The 27,190-nt window shown below is 43.0% G+C and overlaps 1 protein-coding gene across 2 annotated transcripts in view; it reads left to right on the top strand.

Moving 5' to 3' along the window:
- The window catches only part of MYBL1 (MYB proto-oncogene like 1), a 489,278-nt gene that overhangs the window by 337,096 nt on the left and 124,992 nt on the right, over nt 1-27,190 (top strand). For both annotated transcript variants that reach the window (XM_029591403.1, XM_029591402.1), the window contains one exon: nt 6,281-6,395. In XM_029591403.1, coding sequence (XP_029447263.1) covers nt 6,281-6,395 — 115 coding nt within the window. The remainder of the gene's footprint in view (nt 1-6,280; nt 6,396-27,190) is intronic.

Here is a 27,190-nt window from a genome sequence, read left to right as displayed (position 1 = left end):
GGAGCATAAACCAGCCACCCATATTTTCCAGTTGACTAGTAGGCTGTATAGCACATTGTTATGCACTAGCAAACCTACAGATTATAGACTCCATCAAGGCTTATCAAGTGAGAGCCATGGCTGCATCAGTAGCTTATCTGTGAGCAATACCTATTGATACATCTGCAAAGCTGCAACTTTGTTGTCAGTGCACACCTTCACATCCCATTAGTATCTGGACAATTTATCAAAAAGTGACAGTAAATTTGGACAAGCAGTTTTGCGTAGCATGTTCATCCAGTATTCCGCTTTCCATGGTGATGTCCTGGTTGCTTATTCAGCAAATGGTCTGCTGCCACCCTCAGCTTAGGACTCCCTGTATGTCATGACTAATTCAGCCCTGCTTTTGATGACTGAGAAATCAAGCTCGTTTACCGTAAATGGTGTCCTCCTTAGATAGCAAGATGAATTAACCATGCTAAATACCTGCTGCTTTCCTGGAGAGTTGACTACCTAGCTATGCTTAGCTCTACAATCTACTGAAGGGCTCACAAGGCAACGCCTGTGTGGGAATTCCCACATGCTCAGAAGAGCAAAAAGCTGTATTAGAGAGGGGTCTGTTTGATGCCTTCTGAAGACTTCATTTCCATATCATGGTTAATCGATCATGCTGTCCATGAAGAACACTGTTTACACTAAACAAACTTGCTTTATCAAGGTTACTTTTATTTTTTTTCCATTTTCTATTTGTATTTATGTTAGTATAAAAATACAAAATCATCATATAATATATAATAATTTCCTAGCGTGTAGATAGATGGACTCCGGACCAGTGGGTTATGCTCCCCTGCCAACACGTGGAAATGGGATCTAACTGACATCACAAGATATATATATACTCCTGCAGTGACACAGGCCTGTCAGTATTCTCCATCTCCAGCAGATGGAGACTCCTGGTGGAGGACCCTCTTCGTCTTACACCGCACATGGATCTGTTGCAACAGGGGCTGGTTATTCATCAGGATCCAGCTCAGTTCTGTCTTACGGTTTGGCCCTTGAGAAGGCTCGCTTGTTGAAGTGTGGATATTCCTCTGCGGTAACTGCTACCTTGCTCCGCGCTCGGAAGCTCTCCACTTCTCTAGCATATGTGCAGGTCTGGAGAGTATTTCAGGCCTGGTGCGAGGAGCGTAGTGTTCTTAAGTCGGTTAAAATCCTGCTTATTTTGGAATTTTTGCAAGATGGGTTGACTAAATGATTGGCCCATAATTCCTTGACCTTTCAAGTTGCGGCTCTTACATGTTTCAGAGGTGCCGTGAATGGTGTCATCTTGTCATCTCATCCTGATGTGGCCCGTTTCTTGAAAGGGGTAAAGTACCTTCGGCCTCCCTTGCAGTTGCTAGTTCTGTTGTGGAGTCTTAAACTGGTGCTGGATTTTTAGCAAGCCCTGCATTTTGACAGCTGCGCAATCTTTCCTTGTTGTTATTGACCCTGAAGACAGTGTTCCTGGTGGCGATATGTTCTGTTTGTCATATTTCTGAGTTGCAGGCTTTGTCTTGCTGGGAGCTGTTCCTTCGGGTGACTCCAGGGGAATTTCAGCTGCATACTGTTCCATCCTTCTTGCCTAAGGTGGTTTCGGAATTTCATCTGAATCAGTCTATTTCCTTGCCGTCTCTGGATAAGGTCAGGAACGCGAGGGGAATATCGCCTTCTGCGTTCCTTGGATGTTAAGAGGCTTGTGCGCTATCTGGAGGTTTATGAGCCTTTTCAGAGGTCAGACGGCCTGTTTGTCCTTCATGACGGAAAGAAGCAGGGCGAACAAACTTCGCGGGCTACGATAGCTCGTTGAATTAAGGAGGTGGTCATGGCTACATATGTCTATGCTGAGAAGCCGTTGCCTGCTCAGGTTAAGGATCATTCCACTAGAACTCAGGCAGGGTCATGGGCAGAGGTTCATTTGTCATCTCCCGACAAGATCTACTGAGCTGCAACATGGTCCTCCTTACATACCTTTTCCAGGTTTTATCATCTGAATGTGCAGGCCCGGGAGGATTTAGCCTTTGCACATGCTGTGTTGACTGGACTGCGGGCAGCCTCCTGCCTTGTTCGGGAGTAGCTTTGGTACATCCCTCTGGTCCTGAATCCATCTGTCTACACACTAGGAAATGGAGAAATTACTTACCTGATAAGTTAATTTTCCTTAGTGTAGACAGATGGACTCAGCTTTCTGCCTTCGGCTGCCGACTGATTGTGTTCATGGTCCTCCTGCAGGGATACGGATACCAGGGGATTACTGGTAAGTGTTCATCCAGTCCCTAGAATGGGGTACCTGTGTTCTTACTCGAGTTCAGTGTTTATTGTTGGTTGAGTACAGTTATGGTTGACTGTTTTTAATCAAGTTTTTTGCTAGTCTGTCCACAGTTGCTTTTTGAAGAGACTACTGGCAGGCTGGGTTCACTGCAGGAGTTATATATACTGTGATGTCAGTTTGCTCCATCTCCAGCTGCTGGCAGGGCAGCATAACCCACTTGCCCTGAGTCCATCTATCTACACTAAGGAAAACGAAATCATCAGGTAAGCAATTTCTCCAATATAATATATTAATCATCATTACTGTCATCCATTCTATCCCAAATTTCCCCAACCATCTCCCTCTCTCATTGAGGGACTAGGTAGGACAAGTCTGCTCTGCCCCACCTCTACTCTACCCAACTCAATTAAATAAATTAACAAACCAAGCAACCTGACAAATTCGAACCCACAAGCAGATCCTTCCACTCGATCCTCATTCAAAAACCAGCCCATTCAAAAACACTTCCCCCCTCCTTTTCTGTCGTTCCCCAAAGTGTTTGGATTGGCCCTTTTAAGGTGGCTTATGGTGGTATATCATCTTACATATAGAAACATAGAAATGACGGCAGAAGAAGACCAAATGGCCCATCTAGTCTGCCCAGCAAGCTTCACACATTTTTTTTCTCTCATACTTATCTTTTTCTCTTAACTCTTGGTTCTATTTCCCTTCCACCCCAGCAACAGCCGCTTTATTTTAAATGTATGATGCTTTATCAGTATTATATAAATAACCCCAAATAATGCTGCATTGAGTGAGTTCTTTCCTTGCTTGGAAGTTGGGTATGTGTAGTAGTGGTAAAATAATAAGTAGTAGTAGCAACCTTCACTAACTCATTGGTAGTTCAAGCATAAATGTGCATAAGAACATAAGATATTCCATACTGAGTGAAACCAAGGGTCTATCAGTCCCAGTCAGTGATCAACCCAAGCCACAAGTATTTGAAAGTACCCAAACATTAAATAGATCCCATGCTACTAATGCTGGCTACAAGCAGTGGTATTCCCTATTGATTTATAGCAGTTAATGGACTTCTCCAGGAATTTATCCACAACTTTTTTTAAAACCCAGCTATACTCACCACCTTAACCACATCCTCTGGCAATGAATTCCAGAGCTTAATTATGTGTTGAATGAAAAATGTACCACCATTACATTTATTATTCCTTTAGTAAAATGTGTAGCTGAAAAAAGAATAAGATATTCTATAAAATGAAAAAAATGATTACAGTAAAGTATTATGTTTCAATTATTTCCCAGCATATTATCCTTAGCTTTGTGCTCTACAGGTTGAATATCTTGCTGTCTTTCTTCCTTTATTTCCCGCTTTCTTTCTTCTTGGTGGTGGGGGAATGAATATATTGCCAAAGATCAAGTATTGTTTGGAGTACTGTGGTAGGTATGGGAAAACATGAGCTTTGTGGTCTTTATCTGCCATCCTATTCTTTAGTTCTGTTTTTTTTCTGGGATTTTGCTTTCGGATTCAAGAAGTGTTATTAAATGACCATTTTCACATGTGTTGCCAAAGTAATACATTAAATTAAAAAGAAATGTTTTTTACAAAGTACAGAAAGGACAATAATAAAGAACTCCAGGATTTCAGTGATAAGTATTGTTTGTGGTCTTATTGAGGGCAATTTTCAAATAGCTTGCGTACCTGTAAAGTGCACAGTTGCTTTTAGCAGACACACTTTCTGTTAATTTTCAGACAGGCCGATTCAGTAAAGTCCGCGGGAGAGCGGACGAACGACCGCTCTCCCGGTGCGCGCACCGGCCCCTCGCCGGTGCGCGCGATGCAGTATTCAAATTAGGTGGCGCGGTAGAAACGGGGAAAAGGAGGCGCTAGGGACACTAGCGCGTCCCTAGCGCCTCCTTTTTGCCAGAAGCGGCGGCTGTCAGCGGGTTTTGACAGCCGACGCTCAATTTTGCCGGCGTTGGTTCTCGAGCCCGCTGACAGCCACGGGCTTGAAAACTGGACGCCGGCAAAATTGAGCATCCGGTTTTTGGCCCGACAGCTGCGGGCCGAATTCAAATTTATTTTTTTTTACTTTTTTTACTCTTCGGGACCTCCGACTTAATATCGCCATGATAGTAAGTCGGAGGGTGCACAGTAAAGCACCTTTGGGTCGGCGCTAATTTCTGAAAGTAAAATGTGCGGCTTGGCTGCACATTTTACTTTCTGTATCCCGCGCGCATACCTAATAGGGCCATCAATATGCATTTGCATGTTGAGGGCGCTATTAGGTGCCGCGGGTTGGACGCGCGTTTTCCTCCCCTTACTGAATAAGGGGTAAGGGAAAACGCGCGTCCAATAGCAGGCTAACAGTGCGCTCCATTGGAGCGCACTGTACTGTATCAGCCTGAGAGAAAGTATATGGTTACTTTTCTCAAAGAAACAAAAATGCTTATTACTTAGCAATTATAGTCCCTCTTTCAACAATGCTAGAGCTCAGAAATGTAAATATTTGGGGTTTGAAGATTTCAGTCAGTCTGTTAATACTAAGATAGTTACAGCAAGTTAATTGAGAGATCAGATATCCAACACAAGGAAGAAAGAGACTTTTGAATATTTTTAAATATTCAGAGGTAACTAGTACAGTAATGCAATAGTCTAGCATGGGTAAATAATTTTGTTTGGCTAATCCTGTTGTTCTTACAAATGCTATACAAATGCTATATTAATGTCAGGTTCAGCGGAAACCAGCCAAGATGTGGGCATTGTGTACTTGCATAATCACTTTTATAATTGTGTATATATTTCTTACAGAAAAGTTTACTCTTGGAGGAACTGTGTGCAAAAAAGTTACAAATTCTGCATAAAATATTTTAAAATTCTGCAGACTTTATTTGTTCAGACAATCACTATCTTTAAGTAATCATTTATATAGCAATACAAAAAAAATTATTACTCAGATGCAAAATTTTTAATTTTTTTGTGTACAATGTTCCCCTCCTAAAGCCTGGCCACTCCAAATTGTTCAACAGTTCTCCTCAGCTATACCTCCCTTTTGGCTTGAATCCCTTCCCCATGCTTGATCTCTTTCCCTTAGGTCAGTCCCCCAGTTTGCTCACTATTTCCCCCTCCCCCTAGAGTTGAACCCTCTCCAATCCCTTTTCTCCACTAGCTTTCTCAGCAGACTCAAATCTCCCTTTCTCTCTATTTCCCCCTGCTTCTCTGGAAACCCCCATCAAGGCTTGAACCTTTCCCAACTCTCTCTCTTTCCCCTTCAGTTATCTTCTTGCTCCCCAGGAAGACCCCCTAGCTTTCTCTCTGTCTAACCACCTCGCCCCTTAAGCAAGACCCCTAGTTTCTGTAGGACCCTAACCCAAGCTTGACTTCTGAGGAGAGGGCAGACAGAGAGAAAGCTGTTTCCTCTCACCCTAGCAAGCCTTCCTAGCTTTCTCTGTCTGCTCCCTCCCCATCTTTATGAAGACCCCCAGCAATCTCCTACCTTTCCTTAAATTTGCTAGCTTGCTCATTCAATCTCCACTGGACCCCCCACTGCTCCTTCCTTTTGTTCAGGCCATGCAGTCCAAGGCAAATGCATCATACTCATCTCTTCTGGCCTTCATGGGCCAGCACTTGCTCTCCTAACTCTCCTCTGGTTCATGTAGTCCAGCCTGCCGCTGCTCCTTTCTTGCCTCCAGCTCATGCTAATGCCATTCCTTCCTCTCTTCTAGCCCACACATACCTCTACTTTCATTGCTCATGCTTCTTGGTATGCACACCTAATTCTGTGTGGCAGGTGCAGAATTCTGCACAGGAGGGTAATTCTGCACAGAACTCCCTCCCCAAGGAGTGCAGAAAGAAATAGAGAAAGTTATCAAATACAGATATAAAATGTCAAATTAGTTTTTTATCCTAGATTTTTCATTATTCAGTAGTAGTTGATTTTTATCTGGAAGATGTAGATATAGGGATGCTTCAATCTAATCATTTGTCTTATGTAATAGTTTTAGAACTCCTACTATTAGAAGATCCTTACTAGGTACTACACCAAGGACGCCTACACCTTTTAAAAATGCTTTAGCTGCTCAAGAGAAAAAGTATGGACCTCTCAAAATTATGGTATGTTTCATTTTTATATATTGTTAAATTGTTTTAGTGAGCATCTCCTTTTTATTGTACTGTCTTGTCCCTGCCACCCCCACACCTCACAAGAATGTTTGGGCAATTGAAACTTTGTTAGACAGAGAATCATTTTCTGTGACAAAATCATTAGTGCTGCTTGTGTGCTAGCATAGGATTGCTCCTACAATGGTGACAGTCCTCTGTTGTCTTCATCAAAAAGCAGGCATGAATCAGCCATAATGCTGAGTAACATTATCCAGTAGTGCCAACATGGACCCAGCTCTTAGAGCTCAGTAAGTGTCTTACTGAGCATGTGTGGGACTTCTCACACATGCACACTGCCTCTTGAGCCCCTCAGTTTTTCTTTTTCCGAGCTACCGCATGGATGTATTCTGAGTCTCTCTCCATTTTATTTTTGGCCTGGCTCATTGCATCTTTTTTGGTTTTGCTGCTGCCTTGGCAGCAAGTTTACAGAACTTTTCAGTTCTTTAAAAAAAAAAACCAAAACGAAACTGTCAAGAAAACTGTGGTCATTTTTTTTTTTTTTCGTGTGTTTGTGGGCGCTGTTTCTCTATTATGGATAAGCATTCTGTCTACTATGCTGCCAGGGCATAGATCATGATTCCTCCAATTGTTACAGCTGTGGTCAGTTGTCTATGAGAACACAGCAGTACAATGTCTGGAAGATTACAGCCTTGTAGATGGCATTGTCAGGCAAGAGCCTGAAGCCTTAGAGCAGGGGTCAGGAACCTATGGCTCGGGAGCCATATATGGCTCTTTTGATGGCTGCATCTGGCTTGCAGACAAATCTTTAATAAAAAAGTAAAAATCTAACAAAATCCCCCACCCTCCTGACGCCCCCAAGACCTCCAAAATTAATTTACTACAACCCCCACCCTCCTGACCCCCCAAAGACCTGCCAAAAGTCCCTGGTGGTCCAGCGGGGGTCCAGGAGCGGTCCGGGAGCGATCTCCTGGACTTGGGCTGTCTGCTGCCAGTAGTCAAAATAGCACCGACGGCCCTTTGCCCTCACTATGTCACTGGGGTCGACTAATGGCGGCGGTAGCCCCTGTGACATAGTAAGGGCAAAGGGCTGTCGACACCATCGCAATTATATCCACCAGGGACGTTTGGCAGGTCTTGGGGGGGTCAGGAGGGTGGGGGTTATAGTAAATTAATTTTGGAGGTCTTGGGGGGCGTCAGGAGGGTGGGGGGTTGTAGTAAATTAATTTTGGAGGTCTTGGGGGGCGTCAGGAGGGTGGGGGTTTTTGTTAGATTTTTACTTTTTTAGTAAAGATTTGTCTGCGAGCCCTGGACCCCCGCTGGATCACCAGGGACTTTTGGCAGGTCTTGGGGGGGGGGGGGTTAGGAGGATGGGGGGTTGTAGTAAATTAATTTGGCAGGTCTTAGGGGCGTCAGGAGACTAGGGGGTTGTAGTAAATTAATTTGGTAGATCTTGGAGTCAGGAGGGTGGGGGGTTGTAGTTAGTATGGCTCTCACGGAATTACATTTTAAAATATGTGGCGTTCATGGCTCTCTCAGCCAAAAAAGGTTCCTGACCCCTGCCTTAGAGCGTGAGGTAGTGCAGTGGAGCTGCTTCTCTCCCTGGAGGAAGGCATCTTAGGATTCTTGTCACAAGAAGTCAAGACGGGATTTTTTTTCCCCCCTCTTCCTTGAAAGTCCAGGAAGGCTTTCCTCCCACCCCCATTTCCCATGGCACCAGTTTCCGGATCCATCACACATTTGGGGTTGAGTATGATGCAGAAGTCTATGGTGCCAGGTGAGTTGCCAGTAAGGGCATCTAAATGACACAAAGAATTACCTTTGGGGTCCTCTCCCTCAGTGCCAAGAAGTCAGCACGGTTCGTATAGGGCTTCCCCAGAGTCGATCTGTCCTCAATTCTGATCCCAGATAAGAATGAACTAATTTGGATTATTGAGGAAGATGACTTTCCTTCAGCTCTTGTTCATATGGTCCCATCTGTCAAAGCTGGTGAAGAATTTATTTGCCTCCTTAAACTCTGAAGAATGGTAAGTAACATAACATAGTAATGACAGCAGAAAAGGACCAGATGGCCCATCCAGTCTGCCCAGCAAGCTTCTTATGGTAGTATCTACTGCTCCGTGCAAAATCCCCCCATGTTTCTCTCAAGGGTAGTAACTGCCGCTACGTGCAGTTACCCCCAAGCCTTATGATAAGAGTAGGGACATTCCATGTCAAGTGGACCAATTTAGAAAATCATCCATGCTCAACCAAATCGAATAAAATGTTATGTGGATGTTTGAAGACCTCAAACAAAACTATGCTAAATTTTTCAGCTGGATCTCTATTGGTTCAAGAGCTAGAGGCAGCTGAATGAAGGCCACTGTTAGAGTACTGTGCTCAGAGCAACACAAAACGGCCACTTTGTCTGGGACTGCAGCCAAACAACCCCTGTTAGGGGCCTGAAATTTTGTGGACTATTACAACTTTTGTTGCTAAGTTGTTATGCAAACTTTGGAATCTAACATGAGCTTGCTTGGTACCCTTTTTATGGGCCAGCAAAGTACGTGAAAGATTTTACAAAAACAAATTTAAGGCCTACTTTGACTCCTCATTGCTCCTCATGTATACTTTGATTCAGGCCATACCTGGATCATTGGTCATGGCCCATGACGCACATCTAGGATTTTCGCTAGGAGACTTTGTAACCAACTGGAAGCTAAGATATAGTTACATAAGACATGTCACCTTTTTATGCAAATTTTTGCCATTTTTTTGGGTGCAAATATCTCTACTTTGTAGTTAATTTTTTTCTTTCTAATATCATTTGAAAGTACCTTTGTTACTACAAAAGTCACCCTGTTTCATCTTGGACCCAGCCTTGCTTTGGTCAGAATTACAGTCCCAAAGACAAACATCATTTGCATGTATGAATGCACTATGTTAAAAAGAGCCATTTTTGGCACCCAAATGTGAAACATGCAAATAAGCTAGAGATGTAACATTTTACAATGCAGCGTAGTTTATTGTGCTTACCACACTTTTAGCTTTTGACATATATTTGTTTAGACATATTTTCATAAATTTAGTCATCAAAATAAGTTTAAAACTTTGTATGCTGATTAGTTACATTGCATTGGTCAGTGGTAGCTGAGCCCTACCAGTTCAGCAAAATTGACAACCCCATTGCCTAGGAGCCACGCCAGACAGCCAGACAAGGTACCAGCCACAGGTTTCCAAGCTTTTATGTAAGCACAAAACAAGAAAAGGCAAGACACTACATACGAGAATTACTTAAACTGCAGATTTCACAAAAATTCACTTAGTTTTTTTTCCTGCCTTGAATGTCCCATCAGTGCATGACAAAAATAGCTTGTGAATAAATGTACTGCCTGCCTGATGAAGTTGTTATGGGTGCATCAAGGGTAGCAATAATGTGTTCTTCTGGAACCCAACAGGTGTCTATATGGGGCAACCAGTAAAATGATCTTGCAGGACCTTGGGGGGTGCAAGAAATTGACTAAGACATCATGTTCCTCAATTGAGACTTTGCATATATGGCCAGTCCACCAGGAATTTTCATAGATGCAAGCTAAATACTGACCAAGTTGGAAACTGGATACTTGAAAAGCAGGAAAATAATTACGTTCATGTTCTAGAACACTTGCAATAAATGAAGTGACATCATTCAAAATTTTGTTAATACAAATTTTAGTTGAATCGTTGGGCTTGAAGTGATGATTTTCCCTTGTGCCAGCAACTGTATGACCTTTGCTAAACCTCTCATCCTGAACAGGTCTGATTTCTTCAGTGTCCTCCTTTGGGACAAAGAAAAATTTGATACCAGGGACACTTTTATCACAAAAGTCAAATCCTTTGGTGTCAAAATTTGGTTATTGAGGGGGCGTTGTAGACTAGCACGGGCAGCTAAACGTTTTCCAATCCCATCACAGGGTTTTTTCCATGGCTGGTGCCAAAAAAGTTCCATTCAGCTGTAATACGAAAGTTGTTACTATGATTGCAAAGATTTAATGACATTTCTAAAGTTTTTGTATTGAGCAGTAGAGCCATCGCTAAAGTAGTGAATATACTCCAAAAGTGGTAAAACGCCCTTCAAATGCTCAATGAGTGTTCTCAAAAACTTGTGTTCAGCTATTGAGTCATGGCGCAAGCAGTCACTGATCATGCATATACAGAGACATTGGATATCAGGGTTGCAATAGTAAACAACAAAAATGTGGAGTATGCCTGACTATTTTCCCAATGAAATCCTTGCACAGCATCCTGAATAATAAAGGAATAATTTTTGATAGTTTCATCAAGATATATAAAACATCAGGATGGGCCAGGACTTGTTTGTCAAGGCAGTCATTATACCACAAAGAGCACAATGGTGTCAGACCAGAGCCTGTTCCCAAAATCTCTGCCACAACACACTGCTAACATGACATTACCATAGTTCCTTGTGAAGGTGATACTTTTGCATGTTCAGGTTTGCATTCAATAAATAACACAGTGCAATAAAATGTCCATTTTGAGAGGTCATTTATAAAAGTATGTCGAAGCAAAATGTCATAAGCTACAAGCATAGTAAGCACAACAAGCTTCACTGTACTGTAAAATTTCACATCTCTAGCTCATTCGCATGTTACACAGCAGGGCATTAAAGATGTCTCTTTATAACATAGCACACTAATGCATGCAAATGATGCATAACATTGGGGCCTTAATTCTGACCAAAGTAAGATTGAGTCTAAAATGAAAAGGGTAACTTTTGTAGAAAACAAGATGGTCTTTTAAATGACATTAAAAAGAAAAGATTTAAAAATTTCAGAGATATTTGCACCTAAAAATTGTCAAATTTGTATAAAAGTGACATCATATCTTTATGTAATTATATCTTTGCTTCCAGCTTCCTGTAAAGCCTCTTAGTGCAAATCTTAAATGTATATGCCATGAATCAAAGTATAGGTCAGGAGCAATGAGGAGTCAAAGTAGGTCTTATATTTCTTTTGTAAAATTTTTCACATATTTTGCTGGCCCATAATAAGGGAGGCAAGCTTATGTTAGGTTCCAAACTTTGCACTGGGATTTAATACCAGGGGTTGTACTAATCCACAAAATTTCAGGCCCTTGAAAGGTGTTGTCTCGCTGCAGCATCTAGACAAAATGGCATTTTAGGTTGTACAGAGCATGGTACTCAAAGGAGACCTCCATTCAGCTGCCTCTAGTTCTCCAACCAACAGAGATCCAGGTGAAAAATTTAGTATGGCTTTATTTGAGACCCTAGAGAACATCCATGCAATTTTTTATTTTTTTTTATTTGGAGGAGATTGAGTGTGGACCCCTGTTCCACTTGGTATGAAATGACCCACTAATAATATTTACAATAAATCAAAACCAAGCAACTATCAAACCCATAAATTATCACTAGCAACATTTTTATTGGGTGAGGAGTCGTCTTGATAATTCAGACAATGCTGCTTGACGTTCTTTGCTTTGGGAGGCTAAAACCTCTCCTGTCCAAGATGGACATTTTCCCACATAGGAGCATGCTTACCCCAAGGAGTTTGGTTGTGGAGTAAGTCCCTGGCATGAAGTGGTTGATTCACCCCTTCAAGTGAGGCCCTTCATGGATTAGAAAGGGAAGAAGTGGGATCAGCTCATTCTAAGTTTCTTCTAGGAGTTTCACCACTGAAATCAAAGGAGTTTGCTTCCTGGCTCTCCTTCATTATCGTTGGGTTCCTGGCTCAATGTACCTCCATAGCCAGGAGAGGAAGTTTCCATGGGGATTTCTTCAGATCCTTTATTTATTACGGTTTACATTCAGGTACTGTAGGTATTTTTCTATCCCCAGAGGGCTTACAATCTAAGTTTGTACCTGAGGCAATGGAGGGTAAAGTGACTTGCCCAAGGTCACAAGGAGCGACAGCAGGACTCGAACCTGGTCTCCAGGTTCATAGTCCACTGCTCTAACCACTAGGCTATTCCTCCTCCCTCTCCTCTGGAGGGATCACCATTATTAGTACTTTTTGGGTAAGTTAGCAAAGATGATGTCTATTAGTGTTAAGAAGGAAGAAGACCCGATAACAGATGTTTTGGGGCTTCTACAATTTCTCCAATCTCCAGAGGACTCTACAGCCATTCTGGTGCATACCCTGCTGAAGGACATGCAAATGAGCATGTGGTAGCCTCTGAAATCATGTCTTTCGGTGGTCTGGAAGCTTAATCTGAAGTACGGAGTTCAGGCCTCCCTAGACTTTGGAATAGTCCAGACACCACACCACTCCATGGTAGTGGAGTCAGTGTTGAAGTATGAAAAGCGCATCTGTGACCACTCTAACATGCCTCCTGGGAAGAATCCTAAAGCATTGGATGCATCTGAGGAAAAGTGTCTTCCAGAAATAAATGCTTTGTGCTCGGATTGCGACTCATCAGTTGTATATAAAGCAGTATTTGCATGAATGTGTGCAAAAGCTGAAACCTTTGATGGAATTGTCAGATCCGAGGCAATCAGAGTTCCATCAAGCAGTGGAAGATGTGGAAGAATGTAAGAAGCATCTTATTTCTTCCTCCTATGAAGCTTTCAGTACTGTGGCCAGTACTTCAGTGGCTTCTATAGGAGCACGAAGGCTTGTGTGGTTGTGAGTGAGTGACCTTCATGAAAATGTACATGACTATTTGTGGATACGCTTTGTACCGAGGACAATTTGTAAAAGTACACCAGTACATTTGGCAATGTATATATGTGTATCTCTTTCAAAATAGCAACTACTGTGGTAATTCTGAAACCTACCCTCGAATGTCCTTAGACTGCCCCCTTTTTTTCCCCCTGTTACAATGTATATGCAAAACTGAAAATATGCACATATTCTCAACATTTATAAAATAGCATATATGCTACTTACATGTAGAACTTCTTTGAAAATTCATCTTTAATGGCTTTTTCTCATCTGCTTCTGGAAAGAGAATCTTGATCTATAGAGACAAACAAGTGGCCATGTTCTCTTTGAACAAGCAAGGAGGCACAAGTTTTTTCCTCTTTTGCGAAGAGGCCCTGCAAATCTGGACATGGGCCGGTCATCACAATGTCCATCTTCAGGTAATGTATCTTCTATGAATCCAGAATATGTTAACAGACCATCTCAGCAGAGGATTACAACTGTACGCATGGTCCTTGGATGAAGAGGCAAAAATGACTAGTTCAATTGGGGTTTATTGATCAACCTATTAATTTGTAGGACAACAGGAAGGTTGACAATTCCTGCTCCATTCTTTCAAGTAGCTACAGATCAGCTCCTGATATGTTTCTGCAAGATTAGAGCATCTGTCATTTCTCAGCATATCCACCAGTTCTTCTCATTACCAGGATTGTCCAGAAAGCCCTTCAGGACAAAGCAGTAGAAGATGACCAGAAGGCTCATCTGCATACTGCTCCCATCATCCCCTGGGAGAGGAGTCCAGAGGTCATTGTAAGTGATCCAGGGATTGAATTCCACAGCCCCAGCTTCCAAAGGCCCCGCACACTTTGCAGTAGAAGAGGACCGGAAGGCTCATCTGCATACTGCTCCCAGCATCCCCGGGAGAGGAGTCCCTTCAATTAACTGAGTGAAGATCAATTTAATGGTTAAAGAGGATTGGTAAATATATCTTTAGGAAATCTTTGGACTTTTAAAAGTTTGGAGAAAGGTGAAATAGAGGGATATATTCTTTAGAGTTTGTGTGTGTCTGAGGTAATAAGCAAGCCAGAGAGAGTTAATTCTAGTGTCTCTCTTTCCCACCCACTCAACCCTTGATTTTTAGGCAAGAGACACTTTCTCATTAAACATCATACTATTGTACCTGCCCTTACTGAAAGTTTAATCATCCCCTTATAGGACATTAGCTGATTAATTAGTAAATTCACCTGTAAATTTAAAGTACTCTCATTCCAATTCCCTTATTATCCTAATCTTAACTAGGAACTCAATAAAACTAAGATGAAGTTAGCAGTCCAGCAGCAAGAGGGGGGCTTTCCAATCTTTTGCATTGAGTGTCACATGTATGATTTTTTTACTTGCCGGTGAGAGATTGTATGTGTGCACTCGTTGCAAAGAGTTCCTGGCTCTCAGAGAATGAGTCCGATCTCTGGAGGCTAGAGTAGCAGACTTGGAGGAGCTGAGGCAGACAGAAAGGTACATTGATGAAACCTTCAGGGACATAGTAGCCAAATCCAATCTGGCAGCCCCAGTGCTGCCTTGGATCAGAAAGGTCTCCCAGTAGGAGAACATCACTCTGGTATAGCAGGAAGTGATCCTTTAGCAAGGACCTGCTCTCCAGGTGATGTTTTGTCCTCTCGCACTGAAGACAAGTCTCCCAGGGCTACTGCCCAGGAGGGAAGGGTTAGGCTGGCCATCATAGTTGGTGGCTGCTGGACGAGAGGACTGCCTGGTAACTTGCCTGCCTGGTGCGAAGGTGGCAGACCTCACGTGTCACCTAGATAAGATTATAGACAGTGCTGGGGAGGAGCTGGCTGTCGTGGTACATGTGGGCACCAACGACATAGGAAAATGTGGGAGAAAGGTTCTGGAAGCCAAATTTAGGATTTTAGGTAGAAAGCTAAAATCCAGAACCTCCAGGGTGGCATTCTCTGAAATGCTTCCTGTTCCACGTGCAGGTCCCCAGAGGCAGGCAGAGCTCCAGAGTTTCAATGCAGGGATGAGACGATGGTGCAGGGAAGAGGGATTCAGTTTTGTAAGGAACTGGGGAAACATTTGGGGAAGGGGGAGACGTTTCCGAAAGGATGGGCTCCACCTTAACCAGAGTTGAACCAAGCTGCTGGCACTAACTTTCAAAAAGGAGAAAGAGCAGCTTTTAAACTAGAACAAAAGGGAAAGCTGACAGTCACTCAGCAGTGCATGGTTTGGAGAAATGTATCCTTGAAGGATACTAATGAAACAGAAGAGTTAGGGCATCCCAACAGAGAAGATCCAATAAAAGCAAACGTAGTCCTTGTGCCTATATGTAAAAAATCACCGAAGCTAATGATTTCCAAAATATCCCTAACAACTGAAAAGCAGGTTGTTAATACAAACAAAAAACACACTTTGAAATGTCTGTATGCCAAAGCCAGAAGTCTAAGAAGTAAGATGGGAGAGTTAGAGTGTATAGCAGTAAATGATGAGATTGACATAACTGGCATCACAGAGACTTGATGGAAGGAGGATAACCAATGGGACAGTGCTATATCAGGGTAAATCATCCATAGTACCTGAAGAGTGGAGGGAGGCTGATGTAACCCCAATATTTAAAAACGGCTCCAGGGGCGATCCGGGTAACTATAGACCAGTGAGCCTGACTTCAGTGCCGGGAAAAATAGTGTAAACTATTTTAAAGATGAAAATCGTAGAACATATAGAAAGACATGATTTAATGGAACACTGTCAACATGGATTTACACAAGGGAAGTCTTGCCTAACAAATCTGCTTCATTTTTTTGAAGGGGTTAATAAACATGTGGATAAAGGTGAATCGGTTGATGTAGTGTATTTGGATTTTCAGAAGGTATTTGACAAAGTCCCTCATGAGAGGCTTCTAAGAAAACTAAAAAGTCATGGGATAGGAGGCGATGTCCTTTCATGGATTACAAACTGGTTAAAAAACAGGAAATAGAGAGTAGGATTAAATGGTCCATTTTCTCTGTGGAAAAGGGTAAACAGTGGAGTGCCTCAGGGATCTGTACTTTTCAATACATATGTAAATAATCTGGAAAGGAATATAACCAGTGAGGTTATCAAATTTGCAGACGATACAAAATTATTCAGAGTAGTTAAATCACAAGCGGATTGTGATACATTACAGGAGGTCCTTGCAAGACTGGAAGATTGGGCATCGAAATGGCAGATGAAATTTAATGTGGACAAGTGCAATGTGTTGCATATAGGGAAAAATAACCCTTGCTTTAGTTTCACGATGTTAGGTTCCATATTAGGAGGTACCACCCAGGAAAAAGATCTAGGCATCATAGTGGATAATACTTTAAAATCGTCGACTCAGTGTGCTGCAGCAGTCACAAAAGGAAACAGAATGTAGGAATTATTAGGAAGGGAATGGTCAATAAAACAGAAAATGTCATAATGCCTCTGTACCGCTCCATGGTGAGACCTCACCTTGAATACTGTGTACAGTTCTGATTGCCGCATCTCAAAAAAGATATAGTTGCGATGGAGAAGATACAGAGAACGGCAATCAAAATGATAAAGGGGATGGAACAGCTCCCCTATGAGAAAAGTCTGACGAGGTTAGGGCTGTTCAGCTTGGAGAAGAGACGGCTGAGGGGGGATATGATAGAGGTATTTAAGATCATGAGAGGTCCTGAACAAGTAGATGGGAATCGGTTATTTACACTTTCGGATAATAGAAGGACTTAGGGGCATTCCATGAAGTTAGCAAGTGACACATTTAAGACTAATCGGAGAAAATTCTTTTTCACTCACTGCACAATTAAGCTCTGGAATTCGTTGCCAGAGGATGTGGTTAGTGCAGATAGTGTAGCTGGGTTCAAAAAAGGTTTGGATAAGTTCTTGGAGGAGAAGTGCATTAACTGCTATTAATCAATTTTACTTATGGAAAAGCCACTGCTATTAATTGAATCAGTAGCATGAGATCTTCTTAGTGTTTGGATAATTGCCAGGTTCTTGTGGCCTGGTTTGGCTTCTGTTAGAACAGGATGTTGGGCTTGATGAACCCTTGGTCTGACCCAGCATGGAAAATTCTTATGCTCTTATGTATTATCTTGTTAGCGCTGGCCTGGTCATGGCAGATGCGGTATTCACATCTTGTTTACCTGTCAATTTATTCTCCTTTCTGCTAGGGATATCTCCAACTGTCATCATGTAGGACGAGCACAGTCTCTTCCATCTGAACCTCCTATCCCTGGCCCTTAAGGCATGGATATTGAGCGCACAGTAGTCTCCTCCTTACTCCTTCCTGAGGAGGTGGAGAACATTCTGATTTGAGCTAGAAAACCTTCAACCAGAAGATTATCCAATTTTCAAGTGAAGAGGTTATCAACATAGTGTGGGACTAGTTAGCTGGATCTCTTCCCCTGTGGTCTGAGGGATTTATTTCAACATGTTTTTCCTCATACCCTTGGGCCTCAGCACTTCTTCAGTTAAAGTTCATTTCTGTGCCATTGCGATATATCACCAGCAGGTGGAAGGAGCCCGATCTTTCTCCACCCTTTAGTATCTAAGTTCATGAAAGATCTGTGGCATTGCTTTTGGTTGATAAACTTCAAGAATCTTGGGACCTCACCCTACTACTACGACTATACGATGACTACTACTACTACTACTCCTCCTCACTTCTATAACATTTCTTGACATGCACATCACTGTACAAGATCATATAAGAGACATTCCTTGCTTAGTAGAGCTTACAATCTAATCAAAACAAACATACGGGGCAAGAGAATTTAGGAATTTTTTTATTAAGAAAATGGTTTAAAATTAATAAGGCTGTAAGCAGGACAATTAGGGGTTAAGATTTAAAAGCAGCCTCAAAATGGTGGGGTTTTAGATGGGATTTTAATAAAGCAAGAGAAGGAGCATGACACACCAGCTTGAGAAGTCTGTTCTAATTATATAATGCAGCCAGATAAAAAATACGAAATTGGCAATAGGAGAAACTTTAAGAAGGACTTACCTGATGAATGGAGTGCACAAGGAGTGGTGTGGAGAGAGAGAAGAAAGGAGAGATAGGGAGGAGCTGCAGAGTGAATGTTTTTGTAGGTGACTAAGAAGAGCTTGAAGTATTTATGGGAACGGATAGGGAGCCAATGTGTAGTGTCTTGTGAAAAGGAGTTATATGGGTGTAGTGATTTGTGCAAAAAATAAGTTGTGCAGCTGAATTTTGGATGGATTGTAGTGGAGAGAGATGAAACACTGGGAGATTTGGGAGGAGCAGGTTGCAATAGTCGAAGCAGTAGGTGATGAGAGAGTGGATACGATTTTTCGTAATATGTTCAGAAAAGAACTAACTGATATTGGTGAAACAGAGAAGGAAATAAAACATGTTAGCAGTGTTTTGGATATGAATTGATAAGGATAAAGAGAAGTTCAAGATAACTCCAAGGTTGTGGCTCAGAGGACTGGGAGGATTACAGTATTATGCATATAAACATAGTCCTAGCTCAATTCATGAAACCTCATGTTGAGCCTCTTGAGCCAGTGGATATAAAGTTTCTCATATGGAATGTGTTCTTTCTCATGGCTGTTACCTTGGCACAAAGAGTAAGTGGATTACAGGCTCTGATTTCATATTCAACGTACCTGCAGTTTTTTTTCACGACATTGTTAAAGAACTCAAAAGTTTCTTCTATAAGTGGTATCCGCATTCCACATTTACCAAGCTGTTATGCTGCCAGCCTTCTTTCCAAAACCACATGTGCTCAAAAGAGAAATGCTCTTCACTCCCTGGGCTGCAAGAGAGCCCTTCCATATTAGCTAAAGTGGACTCTAACTCACTGTCATGCTTCTTAGTTGTTCGTATCCTTTGATACATTGGGAAGGGCACCAAACAAAATGTTGCCCAGTTGGCTAGCATACTGTATAGAGCATACAAATTGAATACTGGGTCAGACAAGAGTCCATCATCCAGTATCTTGTTTATAATAGTTGCCAATCCAGGTTACAAGTAACTGGTAAGAGCCCATGCTACTAATGCCCAGAGATAAGCAGTGGCTTTTCCTAAGTCTACCTGGTTAATAGCAGTTACGGACTTCTCCTCAAAGAAATTGCCAAAACATTTTTAAACCCAGCTACGCTAACTAGCTTTACCACATCCTCTGGCAATGAATTCCAGAGCTCAGTTGTGCATTGAGTGAAAGAGTTTTCTTCGATTTGTTTTAAATGTGCTACTTATTAACTTTATGGAGTATCCCTTTGAATTTTTTGAAAGAGTAAATAACCGATTCATGTTTACATATTTTATTCCTCTTGTGATTTTATATGCCTCTATCATCCCCCCCGCCAGCTGTCTCATCTGCAAGCTGAACAGCCCTAACCACTTTCCTTATAGGGGAGCTGTTCTATCCCCTTTATCATTTTGGTCAACCTTCTCTGTACCTTTTCCAGTTCAACTCCCATCTATTTTAAGATACAGCAACCAGAATTCTGCACAGTACTTAAGGTGCGATCCAACCATGGTGTGATGCAGAGGTATAATGACATTCTCTGTTTTATTCTGCCTTCCTTTCTTAATAATTCCTAAAATTTGTTCACAATGACAGCAAGATCCTTTCCTGAGTGGTAATTCCTAATACTGAACCTATCATTATGGAACTACAGCATGGGTTAATTTTTCCTGTGTGTATCACTTTGCACTTATCCACTTTAAATTTCATTTGCCATTTGGATGCCCAGTCTCTTAGTCTCGCAAAGTCCTCCTCCAGTTTTTCATAATCCACTTGGGATTTAATAACTCTGAATAATTTTAGGTTGACTGTAAATTTGATCACCTCACTCATCGTTCCCTTTTCCAGATCATTTTTGGATATACTAAAAAGCACAGGTCCCAGTACAGATCCCTGAGGCACGCCAATGCTTACATTTCTCCTCTGACAAAACTGACCATTTAGTCCTACTCTTACTTATCTTTTAACCAGCTTGCAATCCACAACAGGACATTGCCTCCCATCCCATAATTTTTTAATATTCCCAGGAGTCTCTCATAGGGACTTTAACAAACACTTTTGGAAAAGCCAGAGGTTATTATTCAAATCTAAACAATTAGATGGCTAGCTTGGCGTTAATGGCTAGCTTGGAGTTAGATGGATAACTTGTGTAACTTGTGAGTTAGATGAATAACTTGTGAGTTATCCATCTAATGACTTTTAATATTGACCTCACAATATCCACTGACTCACCATTATCCACATGTTTCTTAACCCCTTCAAAAACAATTGCTCCTACCATGTGACAGGCCAGCCAATGGCACCGATAGCCTGTCATATGGAAAGGACAAAGGGCCATCGGCGCCATTTTGATTACTGGCAGCTTACGGCCCAAGAGCGGGAGATCGCTCCTGAGACCCCCGCTGGGCCACCAGGGAATTTCGGCAAGTTTGGGGGGGGGGGTTGCAATGAAGTAAATTTGAAGGGTTGGGGTGGGTTTGGGTTGGTTTTTTTTACTGAAAAACCCGGTTTTAATTAATCAAATTTGAAGGGTTGGGGCGGGTTTCGGGGGCAGCCAAAATAAAATCGGCCCGAACCGTAGGAAAACAAAATTTCCCGTGGCGGGCCGATAACGAAGGCCGAACCAAAAGGTTCGGCCGAAAATTGAATCTGATTGGTGAATGAAAGAGGAGGCGGGCTTAGCCTTGTTCTCATTCTCCAATCATTGAAAAAAAAAATAAGACATCCCCTGAAAATAAGCCCTAACCTTTTATTTATTGCTCTGCAGTACAGCCCTGAGCTTGGGACTTCCTGTGAGTTATGGTTGATTCATGCCTCTTGTCAACAGAGAAAGCAGGTTTGCTTTTATGTAAACTATGTTCTCTGTAGACAGCATGAATCAGCCATACTTAATACCCTCCTCCATCCTTGGAGAGTCGACTACCTAACTAAAGCTTAAGCTCTTGAAGAGAGTGAGGGGCTCATAATGTTTTTTTCATGTAGGGAAATTGCCTCACACTCTCAATAAGACTTTATTGAGCTCAGAGAGCTGGGTCTGTGTCTGCGCCATCGGATGACATCCCTCACACATTAGGGCTGATTCATCCTGCTGTCTATGGAAAATCCCATTTACTGGTAAGCAAATGCTTTCTCTGGAGTCCAAATCCATCACATCTGTATTACATTCAAACCTTGCTGGCTCCTAATATTTGTGTCATAGCATGCAGCACTATTGTTACCAGAAAAGAACCCCCTGTTAAAACATGTTTCTCTACTGGTATGCATGTCTCTTAATATTATAACTCATTTTGGATAATTTTATGATAAATTTATTTTACAGTGGCAATTTTCAAAGGGATTTCCATGGGTAAATGAGTGTTTCTCCATGGAAACCCCCCCTCTCTGAAAATTGTCCCTCTTTGTGGGGAAAAGCACATGTGATGTCAATGTGTGTATTTAATCCACGAGAAAAAGGGGCTGCATTGGGGATGAGGCAGCCTGCTGAACTAGGCATGTTAAGTGGTATGTTCTTTATCTTGCATACCACTATCAAGTCTAGAGGGCGTGAATAAAGTGGAGGCAGCAAAACACTGCATGGAGCGGCAGTAGCCACAGAGGCATTCAAATACTGCACGGAGCGGCAGTAGCCACAGAGGCATTCACGGAGCGGGATGACAGTGGCCAGTAGTTATTGTTCCACCTTCACGGAGCGGAAGGATGGAGGGCTGCTATCTCCAAAAATAAAAAAACACAAACAAAAAATAACACGGGTGGGTAAGAGTATGGGGCAAGGGTGTGGCCTGCTTGTTACAGCAGTTGCTACCCCTAATTGAGCTGGATGTCACTTGGATGCAGATACGGCGCTGCTCTCTAAATTGGTGGTGGGGTGGAGGGGAATTAGGGCTGGAGGGTACTGGAAGCCAATAGTAACAGGTGGGAGAGAGAAAAAGGGAAAAAAAATGGATAAAGTGCGTAGCTTGCTGGGCAGACTAGATGGGCCATTTGGTCTTCTTTTGCTGTCATTTCTGTTTCTATGTTTCTATACTTTGCATCTGCAAAAAAATCCCCACAGGACTAGATTTCAAAGCTGGGCCTTCTGTTTTGCACTGGGCTAGGGGAATTCCGAATTTCTCTGCAACCGTTTGGAAAACTGCCAGCAGGGGATCTGCACTTTTGCACATCCCTGCCTATAAACAGGAAATCGTCTAGATAGTGGACTAGGCCTTTGGATCCCGATTCCTGCTGTACCACCCAGTGTACAAAGGAGCTGAAATTTTCAAAGTATGCACAGAATATGGAGCAGCCCATTGGCATGCATTTGTCGAAATAGTATTGTCCCCTGAATTTGAAACCTAATAGGTGGAAGGATGTGGGATGGACTGGCAGTAGTCTGAAGGCTGACTCAATATTTGCTTTCGCTAGGAACCCTGGGTATCCTGCGCTTGTAGGATCTTTATGACCTGGTCTATCGAGGCATATTGAACCACTCATTGTTGTGGGTCAGTCATATCATTGACTGATCCACCTTCAAGGTGAGACAGATTGTGTATTAACCTGAATTTTCCTGGTTCTTTTTTTGGTATCACTCCCAGGGGAGATGTAACATGTTCTAAAGATAAGACTTTGCGAATGTTGATGTGTGGCAAAGGGGGGTCTTTCGAGCATTGACTGGGATAACCCAAGGTGAATCCTCTGGTGATCTCTTGGGCTTGAACTGTACATAGATAATGCTCCAACTTTGGAGCCATGGCCTTAATTTTGACTGGGGTTGAAGTCTGGTCCATCTCAATTTCGCTGAAATGGTAGTGGTTGTCGTCTGTCCTTGGGAGCTCAGTAGTGAGCCACCGGGTGTGACCCACCGCATTTGGTACATGTGTGTCTAAATCTACAGTGAGCTCACGTCCAGTACCCAGCATACTGTCTGCATGTTTCATGCTTCCCAAAAGCCGCCCCTGTGTTTCTGTCTCTGGGTGAGAAGACTGCTTGTATCTAAAAGGTTTCTGCATCATTTCATCCAGTAATAGGTTGATGACTCTATGATGCCAGGATATTGAGTTGTCCTCTGCCATAGCTTTATGGAATTTTTTATCATAGTTGAGCCAAGCCCAACCTCCATAACACTTGTGTGCCTTCATGATGAAATCTAGATACCATATTAGGTAAGGCGCCTGTTCTGGCTCCCTTTACATTATCACACTCATGAATATGTGAAAAGTGGAAACCCAATTGTTGAGTGCTTTGGAAATCTTCAGTTTTTTTCTTTGCTCTCTACTGCAGAATATTTCTCTTTGCTTTCATTGTGACCCTCCTTTTGTTCTGGGATAAGGAGTGAGAAAATATCAATGAATTCTCTCGTCTATATTTTCTTTTTTGTTTTTCTTGATACACTTCTCGCTAGTGTGCTGACTCTGCAGAGTTTCTTTGTGTCTCATTCTATCCTTTGTGGAATGTGTCATGGGATTATCGAGTGCAACCACCGTTTCAAGCTGCCCAGATGTGCTGCCCTGGATTTGTGGCCCCATACTTTGGCTGGTGATGTGCCCCCTTTTTTTTTTTTTTTTTTTATGTTTAACACCTTTTGCATCTCAGTGGCTAGAGCTAATTCCTCGTCACTGTCACTGGCGACAGACCCTGACTCGGAGGAGAAAGCTTGTGTCTGTGGTCGACTTAACCAGCTCCGGCTGCAGATTCCCAGAACCCTTATTGACTCTGTCCTCACGAGGATCGTGGTAATCAAAGTTAGACTTTTTGTTAGCAGACTTTTCTGTTGCTTTGAGGTCCCTCTTCTGCATTGTCTCGTCGCTCTTAGACATGCACTGTCTCAGCCACTCTGTCCTATGTTCTTATGCCTTCTGTCTTAGCTCGGCCATTAAGTTGTCTGATTCTTGCCTATTTTTCGTTGCTGATCGAGCTTTTTGTCATGGCTTGTCTGTGGGGCTAAGTTTGGACGCTTGCTTAGACTTTTTTATGGGGCCTTTCTTTTTTTAATTTTTTTTGGCCTTTTCCTTGTCTTTTCCAGAACCCTGTGCCCTATTCGATTTTAGGGGCACCATTTTGATGAAATGTCACACCTACGGAAAAATACTGCAGGAGAGACAACATTGGACATTGTGCACCTCTTGCAAATAACTATATTTCCTCCCCCCCCCCCCTTTTTTTTTTTTTTAAACATATTCTTCCTGAGGACTCAGTTGTTACAGATTGACTCACTTGTCTTGAATTGATACTGCCTTGCTTTTCACCCATTTGGATGCTTGCCCAAATCGTTCCTGTGGGTGCATCATTTTTCCCTCTCCACGCTGCAGATGGCTACCTTGTAAACTATAAAAGACTGTCCACCAAAAGATGGCGCACTCATTCCCCCGACACACCTGTCGAGATAGAAAATGCAGCCAAGCCATTCTCTGTGCTGCACTGTACTAGCATAGCAGCAGGCCCGACCGTGCATCGACAAGGCCTGCTGGCCACCACAGATCATCCACCGCCTGCCTGGCAGGCACAACGTGGTGCATAGCAGCGGCCAGATCAAGATCATCCCTGCTCTGCTACTCCATCTGACTGACCTCGCTACCACCCACCGGCCAGACTCATCAGCTAACTGGAGCACGTACTGCCACGCAGAGCACCGGGCTGCCCCTTCTGTCATGCAGTACCGCCCAGCCGTGAGCCAGTGCAGCCGCTCCAGGTGATCGAACGCTTCTCCACCCCAGGTAGGGTGCCAACGCAGGGAAACTGAAGTCAAGGAATATGGAGGCCACCCCCTCCCCCCAGTCTACAGGCATACAATTCGACGCTGCAGAAACCATGGCAGCAGCCCAGTGGCTCCCTCGCTAAATCCTCGGCACTATGCGCTTCCATTGCCAGAGCCCTCACCTCTGGGCATTGCAGCTGCTGCAGGGAACTCATATCCATATTCACTGGATGGACACACTGCCCACACGGAGCCCCTGCTGGTAGGCACAATGTGGCAGTAGGGGATCACCCCAATGCCAGTGCCATTCCGCGCCCAGTTCCCACTCCTTCCGCAGATTGCCGGAACAAAGCCGGCCGGCCACCATGTGGAGGCCACATTACCCCCACCAAGTGACCGAGCCAACCCGATCAGGAAAGGGCAAGAAGGAAAAAAAAAAAGAGGACACACAAGGGAGGGGAGGTTTGAGGATGCAGGCCCTTACCATTTAGAAACTCAAACTCAGCTGCTGTTAGGATGCAAACTACAGGAAAAAGGGGGTTCTTCTGGTGCGCTGTGCTTTACATTCTGGTCTTCCCTATAGCAGCTCCCTTTCATCCCTCCCTGCGTTCCTTAGTTTTCCCACCTACTTCCTTCCCCTCCCCCTCTGTACGTTCTTTCACTATCTGATTCTCCCTTCCCCCTCCCTGCCTCACCCTTATTAATCCCCCCTGCCCTGCCATCGTCAGCTGCACACACATATTGTACCCTGCCCCAGACATGGGTCCGTGTCCCACGGGACTTCCTGCAAAGATTTGTAATACAGTCACATGGTTTACAGTGCATTCATTTTCAAAACAATACAGATTGCATCTTCTCATGAAAAAGAACACTGCTTATAAAGCAAGCGTGCTAAAAGAAGGTTTAATATCCTCCCACTCAGAATAATTGGGCTTTGGTACTTCCCAGTTCTGGACTGGTATAGCAGAAAGAAAAGGAAGGAGAAATTTAAACCTTTTTTGATCATTTCCTTACCTTTATATCTGTTATATCAAATCTATATATTAGAAAAGTAGACCAAAGTAAGAGAAATAAGAAACTGATCTGGTTCTCAAGGGAGGTAGCTGATATAATAAAAGCAAAAAGAAAGTGTTCAAGAAATATAAAGGATCTCAAAATGTGAAACACAGGGAAGAATATCTGGTGAAAGTGATGGAGACAAAGAAAGTAATCAAGAAAGCAAAAAGTCAGGTGGAAGAAAGGATGGCCAAAGAGGTAAAGCGATACATCAGAGAAAGGAGAAATGTCCAAAATGGTATGGTGTAATTGAAAGGTGACAAGAATTAATATGTGGAGGGAGACAAAGAAATGGCAGAAGTATTAAACATATACTTCACTTCGGTGTTCACTAAAGAAGACCCGGGAGAAGGATCATCGCTAGTTAACAAGACTGTGGATGGGGGGTGGAGTAGACGAAACTCCATTTACAGAAGAAATTATGGGAAGAGCTAGGAAAACTGAAAGACAAATCCATGGGGCCTGATAAGGTTCATCCCAGGATAATGAGGGAGCTCAGATGTGCTAGCGGGTACACTGTGTGACCTGTTCAATAGATCCCTGGAAACGGAGTGGTGCCGAGTGATTGACGAAGAGTGGTGGTGATCCAGCTTCACAAGAGTGGGAGCAGAGAGGAGTCTAGAAACTACAGGTCAGTTGGTCTCACCTTGGTGGTAGGAAAATTAATGGAGACTCTGCTGAAGAAAAGGCTAGTGAACTATCTACTGGCAGGAGAATTGCTGGACCTGAGGCAGCATGGATTCACTAGGGGAAGGTCCTGTCAGACAAATCTGATTTTTTTGAGTGACTAAAGAATTGGATTAAGGAAGAGCGCTTGATGTGATCTACTTGGATTTCAGCAAAGCTTTTGATATGGTCCCGCATCGGAGCCTTGTGAACAAAAATGAGAAGCTTGGGGGTGAGCACCAAGGTGATGACGTGGATTACAAACTGGTTGTCGGATAGAAGACTGCAAGTGATGGTAAATGGAACCTACTCTGAAGAGAGAACAGTGTTAAGCGGAGTGCCGCAAAGATCTGTGTTGGGACCGGTCCTGTTCAATATCTTTGTGAGCAACATTGTGGAAGAGATTGAAGGTAATGTTTGTCTATTTGCAGGTGATGCTAAGATCTGTAACAGAGTGGACATGCCGGAAGGAGTAGAGAGAATGAAATGCAATTTTAGGAGGCTTGAACAATGGTCGAAGATATGGCAGCTGGGATTCAATGCCAAGAAGTGCAGAGTCATGCATCTAGGGTGTGGTAATCCAAAAGAGCTGTATGTGATGGGGGATGAAGGGCTGTTGTGCATGGAGCAAGAGAGGGACCTTGGGGTGAAAGTGTCTAGCGATCTGAAGTCGGTGAAGCAATGTGACAAGGCAATAGCTGAAGCCAGAAGAATGCTGTGCTGCATAGAGAGAGCAATAACCGG

The sequence above is a fragment of the Rhinatrema bivittatum genome, chromosome 2 (assembly GCF_901001135.1).
Source record: "Rhinatrema bivittatum chromosome 2, aRhiBiv1.1, whole genome shotgun sequence".
NCBI lineage: Eukaryota > Metazoa > Chordata > Amphibia > Gymnophiona > Rhinatrematidae > Rhinatrema > Rhinatrema bivittatum.
Note: the sequence above shows the minus strand (reverse complement) of the source record. Positions and strands in the feature narration are given on the sequence as shown.